Source organism: Setaria italica, unplaced genomic scaffold (genome assembly GCF_000263155.2).
Source record: "Setaria italica strain Yugu1 unplaced genomic scaffold, Setaria_italica_v2.0 scaffold_23, whole genome shotgun sequence".
Taxonomy (NCBI): domain Eukaryota; kingdom Viridiplantae; phylum Streptophyta; class Magnoliopsida; order Poales; family Poaceae; genus Setaria; species Setaria italica.
Genome location: NW_014576744.1, coordinates 20,340 through 36,987, shown reverse-complemented (window position 1 = coordinate 36,987; position 16,648 = coordinate 20,340). Strand labels below are relative to the sequence as shown.

The following is a 16,648-nucleotide window of genomic DNA, read 5'->3' as shown; positions in this document are numbered from 1 at the left end:
TCAAACTGTGTTTGAGAGGCCGTTATCCTCGATTCAGGGGCTGGTACCACTGGTTCGTCAGAAGAAGAAGACGCCACCATGATTGGTGCTTTGCTCGGGCCAGCTTCCCGAGAGATGACCATTGGTTGATTAGGTGGGGCACTGAGCGTACCTGTGACCTATGTCAAAAGATCGAATAAGAATATTATCCAAATACTAGGAAAATCGGTTGAAGAGTAGTATACCTCGGCAGATGGAAGCGTGGGCGTGATGATGACCGATTGAATTGCTGCTGATTGCTGTGGGTCCACAGAAGTGGTTTGTGCAGTCTAAAAATAAGATGAGTCAGTATAGAGACGGCAATCGATAGGATCAGAGAAGTTTACCTGCATGGCCTCCACCAGTAATGATGCAGCGGCCACCCCAGCTTGCGTGATGACCTGAGTATCTACTTCTCCAGCGGCTGGAAGGGGCAATGCGGCCGAAGTTTCTGCCGATGTGATCATAGGAGGGTCGACCGGTTCTATACGAGCTTGTACTCGACGACTGGTCTTCTTGGTAACCTTCTTCTTCGCCCGCTTCGATCGGCCGGCAATCACATCCACGGAAGGGGCATCATAGCCGATAAGGGGGAAGATGGTGTATGGATGATGGTCCTTTATCGGCCGGCCACTCCGACTGTGTGTTGGGGGAACGCGGTTTTCAGACTGAAGCAAACAAAAAGATGTTAGTGTATATATTTAACCGCATTGATAAAGGAATGAAAATCGGCTAGGGGAAAAAAATACTTTGGCGTTCGGATCGATGTTGGATGGATCCAGGAGATTGCAGTATGTCGATGCAGAGGCGCAGAACAGGTACTGTTTCCATTCGACCCACCATAGCTTGAATGGTTGGACAGCGAAGGGGGCTACTATCCAGTTATTCAAGTCTATGGTACTGGAGTCTGGTATCCGATCTCGCAGCCGACTGTAGTCAAGACCCTTGGTGAGCTCATCTCTGAATTTTGCTCGGCCGACGAAGTATGCCTGAATCGGCAGTTGACCCATGCCGAATTGCCGTGCTGCAACAGAGGGATTGTAGAATTCATATGTAGGGGCATCCTTTCCTGAGAAGAAGTTGGCCGGTAAGATCCCTGGTTTAATTAGTTCATCTGTGAGATCTTCGTCGAATCGGCCGGTGGTTGAGTCGAAGCAAGAAGGGAGTGAGATTCTCTGCCGATTCGACACTGGGGAATGTCATGTGTTCCACTCGCTACTGAGAGATCTCGCTCATGTACAAGTTCAGCCATAAGTTAATGAACCACCAGGGTCCACCTGGGTTTCCAATCGGCTCCCCTTGGGATAGCTTGATGCCGATTTGGTGAAGCATGTGGTAGACTGCTCCCAGTAAGTGCTTTCCAAGAGGAACAGAAGTCCCTATCGATAATGCTTCGGCCAGAGCTTGGGTATTGGTAGATGGACTAGCTGCTCTCCCACAGAAGAAGTGCTTCTCTAGCCACATCATCAGGAAGGCCGTATACTCTCTGTTCTCGACAGATCCGGCCCTTTTGTTGCATCTGATGAAACCTTTCCACCCGCCGATTCCCCTTGTGTCCAGCCGATGTGATGTTGTGCCGATCCGGGGAAGAAATGTCCAGGCCGATCAGCAAGATTACATCAGCCAATGTGGGGGTCATGGGTCCGTGTCCAAACAGGAATGCGTTGAGAGCATCGGACCAGAAGTAAGAAGCTGCCATCACTAATGGCTCATTCCGTTCCATTTGGGACAAGGATAGATCGATGCATTGGCCAATTTTGAGCTCGTCCCATTGGACCTTCTTGGAGGCGGCTATCCGCTGGTACCATTCCCTCCAACCGGGAGTTTCGTTCAGCCAAGACCTAAAGGTACCCGACCAGTGATCTAGGTCCATAGTTGATTGTTTGAAGGGGATCCTATGGGTTTCCAAATTGATTAAGTCGGTTGGATCTGGGTTTCCCATGGGCCCTAGGCAGATAAGGCCAAGGTTTTCTGTAAGACGAATGGTGATGCGATGCCTAACCACCTAAAAAGGAAAAGGGGGTGCGAGGGTAAGAAATACATCTAAAGTAAATGCATTACTGATAAGGGAAAGTTTCGGTAATGACCATCGGGATGAAGCTCCTCGTAATCGGCGGAGTCGCCGGTGCAGCTGCAGACGATGAAGTCGCCAATGGGATCTCGGATGAAGCTTCAACTTTCACCGATGAAGCTCCTTCTTCCGTTGATGGAGCCGCCGCTGTCACTACTGGAATCTCCGCCGAAGGCACCATTTCTGGAGTTTCGCGCGTTGGTGAGGTGCCTCAAGGTGCCGCCATTGGAACGGTAGGAGGGAATGCGAAAGGAAGGAGGCGCTGGAGAATTGGAGGACTAAGGAAAGTATTGGAGGGAGAAGAAAGCCTGTGCGCTGAAGAAGAAGGACGTGAGCTCGTAAGGAGTACAGGATGTGCTGATATTTAAAGAAGGTCTGAGAAGGGGTAAAAGTGGAATTTTTACCGCGCCGGCGTTTCGAGTTTTTCGGGAGTAGTGGTTGTCGTGGGCGCCCGTTTCGAGAAGATTGCAATCATCAGGTTGGAGACCGTGAAACGGAAGGATGTTTCGTGGCGTCTGTTTTGGATGAGAAGTTGAAAAGAATTTCGAAGTAAAGACTATGTTATACTCCGAAACTGGGGGGCATGTGTTGACGCCAGATTTTGACACGAGTAAAATTGGTGTTAGAGGTGGAAGAAATTAGGAGATGCGGCAAGATACAAGGGCGACGATTGGGAAATCGGCCGATTGGTGCTACAGTCAAGGATCGGTTAGTTGGTGCTACAGTCAAGGATCGGACAATTGATGCTACAGTCGAGGATCGGCCGATTGATCCTTGGAGTTCCAGGGGAGGATCTCCACCTCATCTGACCTTAGTTCCCAGGGTCGGAATGAATCTAAGCCCTCGACATGTGGGTCCTGATCAGTTACCCCTTTGCCAAAGAAGTGATCGGCCGATTAGGAGGTTGGAATAGTTGGGCCGATGTGGGCTTAAAAAGGATTATGAAGATGAAGAGGAGGTCAGCCCATGAAGCGCGTAATAATAGTACGAATCGTACTTGTAAATATTTGTTTTCTGTTTAAATTTAGGGATAGAGTTCTAGTCGGATAAGAAGTCGTTTGTACGGGGCTATAAATAGCCACCCTTGTAGATCTGTAATCATCATCAACTCAATACAACAAACTATTACTTTCTTGTACTTACTTTCAAGCAGGCGACTTCGCCAACACTTTTTCTTCTTTTTCACGAGTTCGTACGGATTAGCGGGGCTGCATCAACTTGAGCTCCGGCTGATCTTGTAAGTTCCGTTTATCGAGTAAATTCTAAGCTTTAACTTCGGGCGCATCGGTGTCGTTTCGTTTAGATTTATTCACCAGTTATCAATATTCACTAGAATTCTAGGTTTTACCTGTTGTTCTAGTTTTATCACTAGTTATCCAGCTAGGAATCGGTGAATTCGGCTTTTCTTGTACTTCGTTGTTTAATCTATTTATTTTAGCCAATTAGATCTGTTCCTAGTGTTGTTACTGTAGCGTTGTTCAGATTACTCTAGTAGTTTTCTTTACAAACGGTGCCTGGTAATCGGTTGCATCATAGCCGATTTCTTTATTGCTGCAAATCGGCCGAATCGCTGATAAGCTTTCTCGAGATCGGAACCTTAGCCGATCGCAACCTCTGGGAACTGACACGTCTATTTCCTTGCCAATCAACAGGTCAGATTGGCTGGCACGCCGCGAACCGCACGAGGGCAATCACCCGAACAGGAGCTAAGCAGATTCTCCCGGGTCGTGTGTCGGACGCTGGGAATTCGATCAGTGATTTCTAGCGCCAACACATTAGGAGGTTGTTAATAATTCCCCCCAATAGTAGCCCTCGAGCCTATGGTGGAGCGAGGATGCTCCTCCAGAGGCTGCTTTCATCGTTCGTCAGGGATCTCTACTCGCTGGGCGAGCTACAGTTAATCAGGGATAGGGTGTGTTGCTTGCCCAGCTTGGTCGAGGAGATTGATCAGGCAGAGCGTCCTGTGGATGTTTTGGCACGGGATGATTCTTCGTCGTTTCGTAGAGCACTCCCGCCTTGAGACCTGAAATAGTGACCACACGCATGGTCATTAGTTGCGATGCTGGCCCCCGAGCCCCCGTGCGCTGCGGGAGACCGGTCGGGAGGCTAGATCAACTTTAGAACGCTACCTCTCAAGCGTTTGTTCACTGAGACGGAGGGGGTGAGTCATGCCACGCTATCCTTGCCGGATGAACCATGGTGCTCGTTGAGCTACAGACGGGTCGATTCGAGTGGGGTCCCGGTCCCTGTTCGGGGGGGGGGGGTCTGGCTCAAGCCAAGCTGGTGGCGTACCCCAGATTCCGGCCGGCCAGTTCATATAGTTCCCGAGTCCATTCGATCGGATCCGGGGGTCATTGCCTTTCTTCGGGGAAAAACCATGAACTTTGGTGCCGGCCCGAACTCGAATGTGAGGTTGGGATGCCCTAGGCTATCGTGCGCCTGGGTGATGGCCGCTAGTAGACCTGTCCCTTCTCACCCCTCGCTCGAGGGTGTCCAGGCGCGGCTGTCAAACCCGTAGCCGCCTTCAAACCCCTGGACCGTAATGGGCCGTAGGGACGTTTTCCGCCCCGTATCCCTTTTTTACCTTTTGGTTGTTGGGATACGAGGTAGGCTACACTAGCGCAAATCAAAATTTGTACCGCGTAAAACCAGGAAGAACTGTCGTATAAGGATCACAGGATTACCACTCGACGCACTACTGGTGCGGAAGATGTAGATATGCGTCGATGCAGTGAAGACGATCACGTAGTCGTACGTAGTCGATCAATGTAGTCGTACGTAGTCGATCACGTCAACGTCCAGCAGCTCCTCAGCAGCTCGTCCACGTGCAGCAAGATCGCCCCCGGTGCCGCGGCTCGTCGTCGGCTCGTCGTGGCTCGTCGGCGGCTCGTCGGCGGCTCGTCTAGAATACTTACAAGAAAGCATGTGATGCTAACCTTGAAGTAAGCTGCCTTATGCTTGCTTGCATGGAACCTGAGCTGCAGATGCAGTTCGAAACAAACCATGAGGCGCACGATATGATCGTGGCGCTTAGAGACATGTTCCAAACACAGGCCAGGACTGAAAGGTTCAATGTGTCTAAGGCCTTTGTTGAGAGCAAGCTAGCAGAAGGCGCAGCAGTAGGACCACACGTAATCAAGATGGTTGGTTACACTCAACGGTTGGAGAAGCTAGGCTTCCCACTGGGCCAAGAGTTGGCCACTGATTTCATTCTTTCGTCTCTTCCGCCTAGCTATGGGAACTTCATCTTGAACTACCATATGCATGGGACGGAGAAGGGTCTGAATGAGCTGTGTGGTATGCTCAAGACAGCAGAGGCTGACATTAAGAAAAGCGCTAGTACCAGCCATGTGATGGCGATACAGAACAAGCCCAGCTTTAAGAAGAAGGGCAATTCTTGGAAGAAGAAGGGCAAGGCTGGAACGTCCAAGCCAAACCCACCGCCCAAGGCTAAAGCTGGACCTGCTCCAGATAAAGAGTGTTTTTACTGTCATGAACTTGGTCACTGGAAGAGAAACTGCAAGCAGTACCTAGCTTCGTTGAAGAACGGCGGAAGTAAGAGTACTTCTACCTCAGGTACGCTTGTTGTTTATGTTATAGACAACATATTTCTCGCTGATATAGTTATTAATTCTTGGGTATTTGATACCAAATCGATTGCTCATATTTGCAATTCGATGCAGGGAATGATAAGAAGTAGAAGCGTGGAAAGAGGAGAAGTTGATTTCCGCGTGGGCAATAATGCAAGAGTTGCTGCTTTGACCGTCGGGACGATGCAACTCCACCTCCCGTCAGGATTTATTATGGAGTTGAATAACTGTTATTTTGTTCCTAGTTTAAGTTGAAACATTTTGTCTCCTTCATGCTTGATGAAGGATGGTTATTCATTTGCGAGTGAAAACAATGGTTGTGTGATCTCTAAGAATAATATGTTTATGGCTTTTGCACCCATTGTGAATGGATTATTTGTTTTAAATCTTGATGGTTCACCTGTCTGTAATGTAAGTGCTAAAAGGCCTCGTCCTAATGATTTGAGTCCTACCTACTTGTGGCATTGTCGTTTGGGTCATATAAGTGATAAGCGCATGAAGAAGCTCCATTCTGATGGACTTCTAACTTCGTTTGATTTTGAATCATACGAGACATGTGAGGCTTGCTTGCTAGGCAAGATGACCAAGACGCCTTTCACAGGATTTCCTGAGAGAGCAGTAGACTTGTTGGAACTCGTACATAGTGATGTATGCGGACCAATGAGCACGACGGCTAGAGGAGGATTCCAATACTTCATAACTTTCACTGATGATTTTAGTAGATATGGCTATGTCTACTTGATGAGGCACAAGTCTGAGACCTTTGAAAAGTTCAAGGAATTTCAGAATGAAGTTGAAAATCAGCGTGGCAAGAAAATTAAGGCCTTACGATCTGATCGTGGAGGCGAGTATTTGAGCCACGAGTTTAGCAATCATCTAAAGAGTTGCGGAATTGTTCCACAACTTACGCCGCCTGGAACACCTCAGAGAAACGGTGTGTCCGAGCGACGTAATCGAACTTTGTTAGACATGGTTCGATCAATGATGAGCCAGTCGGACCTACCGTTGTCATTTTGGGGATACGCTCTAGAAACAGCAGCTTTCACACTTAATAGGGTACCATCTAAATCCGTAGTTAAGACACCATATGAGATGTGGACTGGAAAGGTTCCTAGTTTGTCTTTTCTAAAGATTTGGGGATGTGAAGTGTTTGTCAAGTGGCTTCAGTCAGACAAGATCACACCCAAGTCGGATAAGTGCATTTTCGTGGGATATCCAAAGGAAACTTTGGGATATTATTTCTACAACCGATCAGAAGGCAAAGTGTTTGTCGCTCGGAACGGGGTTTTCCTAGAGAAAGAGTTTCTCAAAGGAGAAAAGAGTGGAAAGACAGTGCATCTTGAAGAAGTTCAAGATGAGCCAATCGGGCAAGAATCAATGAGTGATGCTAACGTAGCAGAACAAGTTGAGATACCCATGGCAAGAGAAGCACCGCCACAACCACAAAGGTCAGCAAGGCTCCGCGAAATGCGAGAAATATTATTGTTGGACAATGATGAGCCTGCGACATATGCAGAAGCAATGATGGACCCAGACTCCGAAAAATGGCAGAGTGCCATGCAATCCGAAATAGAGTCCATGGGAGACAATCAAGTTTGGAACTTGGTTGACCCGCCTGATGGTGTTAAAGCCATAGAGTGCAAGTGGATCTATAAGAAGAAAAAGGACATGGATGGAAATGTTCACATCTATAAAGCACGACTTGTCGCAAAAGGTTTTTGACAAGTTCAAGGAGTTGACTACGACGAGACCTTCTCGCCCGTAGTGATGCTTAAGTCCATTCAGATTATTCTAGCTATAGCTGCATATTTCGATTATGAGATTTGGCAGATGGATGTCAAGACAGCTTTCCTAAATGGAAACCTAGCTGAGGACGTGTATATGATACAGCCCGAGGGTTTTGTCGATCCGAAAAATGCTGGAAAAGTATGCAACCTTCAGAGATCCATTTATGGATTGAAGCAAGCATCTAGGAGTTGGAACATTCGTTTTGATGAAGTGGTCAAAGGGTTTGACTTCACCAAGAACGAAGAAGAGTCTTGTGTTTACAAGAAGGTTAGTGGGAGCTCTGTAGTATTTCTAATCTTATATGTGGATGACATACTACTGATTGGAAATAACATTCCTATGCTTGAGTCCGTAAAGACTTCACTGAAAAATAGTTTTTCGATGAAGGACTTAGGGGAAGCGGCATATATTCTGGGCATTAAGATCTATAGAGATAGATCGAGAAGGCTTATAGGTTTGAGCCAAGATACTTATATTGACAAAGTGTTGAAGCGGTTCAGCATGGAAGAGGCAAAGAAAGGGTTCTTGCCTATGTCACATGGCATACATCTCAGCAAGACTCAGTGTCCTTCGACTGCTGATGAGCGGGATCGCATGAGTAGAGTGCCATATGCCTCGGCTATTGGATCTATCATGTATGCAATGATAAGTACTCGCCCAGATGTTTCATATGCGCTAAGTATGACAAGCAGACACCAATCTGATCCAGGTGAGAGTCACTGGACAGCGGTGAAAAACATTCTTAAGTACTTGAGAAGGACTAAAGATATGTTCCTCGTCTATGGAGGTCAGGAGGAGCTCGTTGTAACAGGTTACACCGATGCTAGTTTCCAAACCGACAGAGATGATTCAAAGTCACAATCAGGATTTGTGTTCACGCTGAATGGTGGTGCTGTTAGTTGGAAGAGTTCCAAGCAGGAGACGGTGGCCGATTCTACGACAGAAGCCGAGTACATCGCGGCTTCGGAAGCCGCGAAGGAAGGTGTTTGGATAAGGAATTTCCTCATTGAGCTTGGTGTGTTCCCGAATGCGTCCAGCCCATTGAATCTCTACTGTGATAATAATGGGGCAATTGCGCAAGCAAAGGAGCCAAGGAACCACCAGAAGAACAAACACGTAATGCGGCGATTTCATCTCATTCGAGACTTCGTTAACCGGGGTGAGATCAAGATATGCAAAATACACACGGATCTGAACATTTCTGATCCGTTGACAAAACCACTCCCGCAGGCTAAGCATGATGCGCATGTAAGAGCTATGGGTATTAGGTACCTTCTAGATTGACTCTAGTGCAAGTGGGAGACTGTTGGAGGTATGCTCTAGAGGCAATCATAGAGATGATGATATTCCATTTCTATCCATGATTTGTATATTGTGTTCATTGAATATCCATTAAAGGCTACTTGAATTGATTTGCAATTATGTGAATTGTATGTGAAACTCTTTACTTGTATGGTTATTCTAAAGTTGTCCCTAGTCGGAGTTCATGTGAGGACACACATGAATATTAGACTAGCACATGTATTAGTTGATGACTATGTTTCACAAGTCATGGACATGGAGATGTTGAACTAATAATGTGGACACATGTGGAGGCATGTGCTAGGACTGACCTAACACGAGAAGTAGTTCTCTCTTTAAACAACATATACGCCTTGTCCTTAGACCTGAGATTGTCGCATGTATTCTAGATGTGGATCGACCTACTTAGGGGCTATCCAACGCTACGCCGTAACAGGGTAGTTATAAAGGTAGCTTTCGGGTTTGTCAAGAAGCATGCTATGAGACATGGTCAATCAAGATGGGATTTGCCCCTCTCTGATTGAGAGTGATATCTCTGGGCCCCTCGAGTGATCGGATCCGAAAATGCATGGCCATGCTACGTACGGCTAAGAGTTAACCTACAAAGGGATTCCGAATCACAGGATTGAGAAAGAGCGGTCGGCTTGAAGCTAGACCAAATATCGTGAGGCAAAGGGAATAGCATGTATATTATGTTGTGATGGTTCGTCTGATATGATCTTCGTGTGCGTATAGGAGTTGGCACGTCTTGCTAGAGGCCGCTACCGACTATTGGGCCGAGTAGGAGTACTCGGGCCATGTCTATACGTATCCGAACCCATAGGGTCACACACTTAAGGGGCTGGAAGCCCAATTCGGATCTGATCCGAGTTGGATTAGGTTTAGGAGTACTAATGGGCCTCGGATCCAGAGGCCCATCAGAAACCCCTATAAATAGAGGGGTGGGGGCGCCCTAGGGTTTACAGCTTTTTGGCGAAACACTTCTGCCGCGCCTCCCACGCCCTCGCATGTTGCAACTCACAGATCTAGCAATCCGGCTTGCGACGCTTCCTCCCTGCACGTGTGGATACCTTGGAGGTGTTGCGCCTGCAGCACTTGGACGAGCCATCGACGAGCCGCCGACGAGCCACGACGAGCCGACGACGAGCCGCGGCACCGGAGGCGATCTTGCTGCACGTGGACGAGCTGCTGAGGAGCTGCTGGACGTGATCGACTACGTACGACTACGTGATCGTCTTCTCTGCACCGACGCATATCTACATCTTCCGCACCAGTAGTGCGTCGAGTGGTAATCCCGTGATCCTTATACGGTAGTTCTTCCTGGTTATACGCGGTAGAAAATTTTGATTTGCGCTAGCATAGCCTACCTCGTATCCCTACACCATACTGATCACAGGATACATACATACATCCTGCAAAATAGAGTTAGGCGTCCTAACGTTCCAAACTTCGGAGGCCCAAAACTCCATCTTCCAAGCCGAATTTGGGAAATCTAATTTCGCCGACAACGGCAAAGCGGTTGAATTTCATGTGTAACTTTTTCTGTAGATCAATTTTCATATAAAATTCACCCCGATCCGAGATCGTACCGAAAAGTTACGGCTGATTTACCGAAGCATACGCATATGGGAAAAATCCGGACCCCGGCAGTAGATCTCATCTACTATTGCACATCTAATGCGCCTGGCGTATGACCCTGGATTTCGATTCGACCAATCATATTGATCTTCGCTCACTGCAACTGGATTTACGTGTATCACTTAACTCCGATGGCGAAAACCGACCGGTAGGAGTATGTCGTTACACTACCATGGCAGCAAGGGCACGAAAACAGGACATAGATCAAACGGAAAACTCGCATATCTCCATATGCAGACATCCCAAATCCAAAACTAAGCAGCTACGGCTCTGATACCACTGTTGGGATACGAGGTAGGCTACACCAGCGCAAATCAAAATTTCTACCGCGTAAAACCAGGAAGAACTACCGTATAAGGATCACAGGATTACCACTCGACGCACTACTGGTGCGGAAGATGTAGATATGCGTCGATGCAGTGAAGACGATCACGTAGTCGTACGTAGTCGATCAACGTAGTCGTACGTAGTCGATCACGTCAACGTCCAGCAGCTCCTCAGCAGCTCGTCCACGTGCAGCAAGATCGCCCCCGGTGCCGCGGCTCGTCGTCAGCTCACCGTGGCTCGTCGGTGGCTCATCCTAGTGCTGCAGGCGCAACACCTCCAAGGTATCCACACGTGCAGGGAGGAAGCGTCGCAAGACGGACTGCTAGATCCGCGAGTTGCAACAGGCGAGGGCGTGGGAGGCGCGGCAGGTGTGTTTCGCCAAAAGGTGTAAACCCTAGGGCGCCCCCACCCCTCTATTTATAGAGGTTCCTAACGGGCCTCTGGGTCCGAGGCCCATTAGTACTTCTAAACCTAATCCAACTCAGATCAGATCCGAATTGGGCTTCCAGCCCCTTAAGTGTGTGACCCTATGGGTTCGGATATGTATAGACATGGCCCGATTACTCCTACTCGGCCCAATAGTCGGTAGCGGCCTCTAGCAAGACGTGCCAACTCCTATACGCACACGAAGATCATATCAGACGAACCATCACAACATAATATACATGCTATTCCCTTTGCCTCACGATATTTGGTCTAGCTTCAAGCCGACCGCTCTTTCTCGATCTTGTGATTCGGAATCCCTTTGTAGGTTAACTCTTAACCGTACGTAGCATGGCCATGCATAGAGATATCACTCTCAATCAGAGAGGAGCAAATCCCATCTTGATTGACCATGTCTCATAGCATGCTTCTTGACAAACCCGAAAGCTACCTTTATAACTACCCTGTTACGGTGTAGCGTTTGATAGCCCCTAAGTAGGTCGATCCACATCTAGAATACATGCGACAATCTCAGGTCTAAGGACAATGCGTATATGTTGTTTAAAGAGAGAACTACTTCTCGTGTTGGGTCAGTCCTAGCACATGTCTCCACATGTGTCTACATTATTAGTTCAACATCTCCATGTCTATGACTTGTGAAACATAGTCATCAACTAATACATGTGCTAGTCTAATATTCATGTGTGTCCTCACATGAACTCCGACTAGGGACAACTTTAGAATAACCATACAAGTAAAGAGTTTCACATACAGTTCACATAATTGCAAATCAATTCAAGTAGCCTTCAATGGATATTCAATGAACACAACATACAAATCATGGATACAAATGGAATATCATCATCTCTATGATTGCCTCTAGGGCATACCTCCAACATTGGTGGGCCTTGGGTCAGACGTGGAGGAGGTTGTGCGCATGTGTTTTCCTGCCCGCGAAATGAGGGAGACGGGGATGTTTTCCTGCAGCAGATCGTGCGCACGGATTCCGAGAAAAGTGGGCATGACGGGGCATACCTGGCGCTGCATTTACTGCGATGGGGCCACCTGTTGTGCTTCCCACACGCCTCCCTATAAGATGGGGGGCCTGCCTCACCGGTTCCGCCGCAACTGCTCCCAAGTCCTTTTGCCTTCTTGTGCACCCTTCGCCTTCTCGTGCGTCGTTCACCTTCTTCCGTCTAGCGCAGCAGCTTCCTTCGTCCTCCGCCATCGAGCCTTCCACCCCCTGGTGATGGAGTCCTGGTCACCTCGAACTTCGGGTCCTCATGCGCTAATGGCCTCATGAGGAAGGGCCTCCTCTGCGAGAGGACCGAGAGGGACGAATGGCGGTTCCCTGGGAATGAAGATGTGCCTTCTCCTTCGCGCACTTCCATGAGAGGGGGTTTGCGTCCCCGCCGAGCCACTTCTTCTGTGGGCTGCTGCACTACTACGAGCTCGAGCTGCAGCATCTCAATCCTAATGGCATCCAACATGTTGCGGCATTCATCGCACTGTGCGAGGGATTCTTATGCATCGAGCCCAACTTCTCGCTCTGGAAATACTTCTTTGTGGTCAGCCTGTACCAGAGGACCGAGAGGAAGGAGAGCCAGCAATGGATGACCCCGGTGTCAATTGGGTGCGTCACCATCCATCTCCGCCAGAACCACCCCAAGGAGTATATGGCGATGAAGACCGCGACGTCCCACAAGGGGTGGCATCAGCAGTGGTTCTTCGTGAAGAACTACCCCAACTCCCCCTTGTTGGCGTTCACTGGCCGCGTCATCGAAGCGGCACCGGAGCTGTGGTCGTACGACCCGGTGGAGAAGGAGAAGAAGCAGATCGCCGGTTTGCTTCAGGCCATCGAGTACCTGAAGGGGAAGAGGCTGACCGAGGTCGGAGATATCGGGGCGTACCATGCTTGAAGGGTGGTGCCGCTGATGTTCTGGGTTCGCTCGCTCGCCGAGATGGCTCCCAGCACGCCGACCGAGGACACCGACCTTGCGACGGGTGCCCTTGCCGACACCGACATCCGGCAGCGAGTCCGGGAGGCACTGGACAACAAGGACGCCGACTATCCAGTGCCCGGTCATCCTTCGATGCGCCCGGATGCAAATTTCATTGAGCTGGTGAGGACTTCATGCTCTCATTCCTTTTTTCCTTCATTTCTTGGTTCGTCGTTCTTGAGGCGGAGCTTTCGTGCCTGCAGGGCCACATGACCAATGTCGTCGACTCGCGCCCGCCGGTGCCAGAGGACGCTGAGCGGCGGCAGCAGAACCACCTTCTCACTGAGAAGCAGAAGAACGCAAAGACAAGGAGATGGCGAGGAAGAAAAGGAAGGCCACCAAGGAGTTCCAACAGCGGCGGCGAGGCAATGTCATGTCGGACGACGTTGACGATGACGATGAAGAGGAGGAGGAGGAAGATGAGGAGGAGGAAGAAGAGTTCATTCTGCCCCCCTGGCCGGGCGCGCTCATCATCCAGGAGCAGCGCCCCAAAACAGCCGCGGGGGACGAGCCGAGCGGACCGCCCGCCCAGGAGTTGACACCGCAAAGCTCTGGGGCTGCACCCCAGGGGTCGGTGCGGGGCGCGCCTCAGGAGTCGACGGAGCCGACCCCCGACCCTCTGCCTACGTCCCAAGAGTAGAGGGGTAGCGGTAAGCAGCCGCTGCCAGATGCCCCGGGGTCGGCGTCGAGCTCGGAGGCGAAACGTGCCCACCGTCCCCGCGCTGAGGGGGTGTAAGTAGAAATTCCTCGCGCATCTTGTTCCTTCCCATGCGTCAAGCCATTTTTCGATGATGTTGCTTTTGCTTCACAGCGCCCCTCGGGACTTTGTCCCGCCGCTGGTGGCGAAGAAGGCGCTGCGGGTGTCGTCCGCCTCTGCGAGACGAGCCGCGACCCCGCCGGCGGTTAGTGGCGGTGTCGCCGGGGAGACCACGGAACCTACCGCGGAGGGGGCCTCCGCGACGGCAACCGGAGGAAGGATGCCGTAGCCGGGCACGGGGCAGAGTCCAACCCCTGCTCCGCCTTCCTCCTCCACGGCCGATCCTGCGGGGCAAGGTGTTGCCCCTGGGGTTCCTCCAACCGGTGAGGTGATAGACCTAGATGATGAGGTGGAGGTGGAGCCTGCGGCTCCAGCGGCGGCGGCGAAGATGGCATCGGTGGAGGTGGGGACGGTTGCCCCAGCGATCACGACGGAGGTGCTGGCTGTGGTGGAGGTGGGGACACCTGCCCCAGCGGCCACGACGGAAACGCCGGCGGTAGCGGGGGCGGGAACGCCTGCCCCGGAGATCGTGACGGAGGTGGGGACGCCGGCCTCAGCGGCCGTGATGGAGGCCGCGGCGGCGGCAGGGACGGGCACGCCCGCTCCGGCAGCCGCGACAGAGACGGTTCCGGACGTGCCGGGGCTGTCGTCGAGGCTGGCGGCGTCAGAGGTGGTGGCGCCTGCCCCTGCGGCGGCGTCGGAGACGGCGGCGTCGGGGGTGGCCAGAGTGGCTCCCACCCTTGCCCCAGTTAATCCCATTCCCAAGGCGGGGGTGGGCCTACCCTGCGCTGGAGGTTACGCGATGACCCGCAGTGACACCTCTTCGTGCTGGACAACGCCAAGGAGTGAGGCAAGTGGCAGGCGGTGCAGGGCGGGCTCGCGAATGTCCGCGCTGCCCTGTCTTCCATGATGGGGGAGCTGGATGGCGTCGTCGTTCCTGGTGGCCAGGTATGGTGTTTTCCCCGGTGGTTGTTTTCCTCTTATCTCTTCGTTGCTGAGCGTAAATTGTTTCGTAGGCCCTCCAGGACTGCAGCTCTGGGAACGCTTCTCCATGGAGAGGAAGCGGACCGGGGAGCTGACCGCGCAGGTCGCTACCGCCCAGCAAGTCATCGACGACCTGCGCAGGCGTCAGCAGGAGGCGCGGGTAGACGCGCAGCAGGCGGAGGACAAGTTCCAGGCCATCATCGCGAAGGCTCGCCTCGATCGTGAGGAGTTCCAGGCCACTACTGAGAAGGCCTGCCTCGATGCCGAGGAGCTCGCACAGCTGAAGGGGGAATACGAAGCCCTTCAGAAAACCGTCGAGCGCATCCGGCGCGAGCGGCAAAAGGCTTGGCAGGACCGGGACTTCGAGGTGACCCGAAAGGACGAAGCCGACAAGATGGCAATCAAGCTCGGGGCAGAGGTCAGTCAGCTCCACGTGCGATCGCAGGGGCTTCAGACCGCCGTGGCCTAGGGGCTCGATCGGGAGCGTGACCTGAAGGCTCAGTCCGAGGGTAAGGCTCTTCGTATCTCTTTGCCTTCGTGGTGTTGCGATGGTTTCTGACTTGGTGGGTTTTTATGGACGGGCCTTGCAGATGAACTCACCCGGCTGAGGGAGGTCCTTGACGCGGAGCACGCCGAGCACGGCAACCTGCAGGACGCGGTCCGCGTTGTCTGCGACGGCCTCAGCATGGTCCAGGGGGAGGGGACGAGTTCATTGGCGGCTCGTGTCCTTGGGACGTACCGGCGGGCCCGCGAGATTTCTCTGGAGGCGCTCCGCGTTGGCGTGAGGCGGGCCTTCGGTGTCTTTGACTCCCACTATTCCGGCATCAACTTCGCCGGGATGAGTGGGGGGTACGCCTCTGGCTACTCCGAGGCCGAGCTGGATGAGATCGACACGTCGGTGCTCGACCCAGCAGAGACCTTGGCGAAGCTTCTGGAGGATGAAGCCGTCCCGCCCGAAGACCCAAGGACGAGCTAGCTATATCGGGCTTAGATGCCCCAGAATGTAAATATGTTAGTTAACATTGAACTTGCTTTTGTTATGGCTGCAGAGGCCTTATCTATAACTTGTTGAAAAAAGTTTTCGGCCCTCTTTCTTGTTTTTTAGGTTTGGAAAGTTTAGAGTGCAAGTCTAGCGCATCAGTAAGCGCTGATGAGCAAAGGTACCGTAGCCGCTGGGGCGTAGGTATTTTGCAGTCCGATCAGTCTTGCCAGAGCGTTGTTCCTGCACCCTTTCCTTTTCACGCCCAAACGTTTAGGAAGAGAGTCAGCTCGAAGAAATGGTGTTTTGAGAAGATGTCAAGTGACTTGGGCCGGAGCCCTTGATAGCCCCCGAGGGATGTGCGACCCTGAAGCAGAGCCAGGGTCGGATATCCCTGAGCTCAGCACGAGACTCGAACGAGATCGACTCAAAATTGCCTTTCTCTGTGAACTAAAAAGTTACAGAAATATGTATGTACAAAACTTGGAAACATAAACTAAGGATAGAAGCATCTTAGCTGCTCTATGTTCCAAGCGTTGTTGAAGATCTGTCCATCAGGGGTTGCCAGCTTGTACGTGCCTAGCCGCAATACTTGCATGACGATGAAGGGGCCTTCCCATGGAAGGGTCAGCTTGTGCCGACCTCTGTTGTCCTGGGCGAGGCAATGCACCAGGTCGCCAACGTTGAAGGCGCGGCCTTGCACCTTGCGGCTGTGGTATCGTCGTAAGGCCTGCTGGTACTTGGCCGAGTGCAGCAGGGCCACATCGTGTG

General features: G+C 51.4%; 1 protein-coding gene across 1 annotated transcript; it reads right to left on the bottom strand.

The window, feature by feature from the left end:
* Positions 1-13,962: 13,962 nt before the first annotated feature.
* On the bottom strand, positions 13,963-14,673 carry LOC101769631 (elastin-like). Its single transcript, XM_004987286.1, has one exon. The coding sequence runs from the start codon at positions 14,671-14,673 to the stop codon at positions 13,963-13,965; it is 711 nt and encodes a 236-aa protein (XP_004987343.1).
* Positions 14,674-16,648: the final 1,975 nt, after the last annotated feature.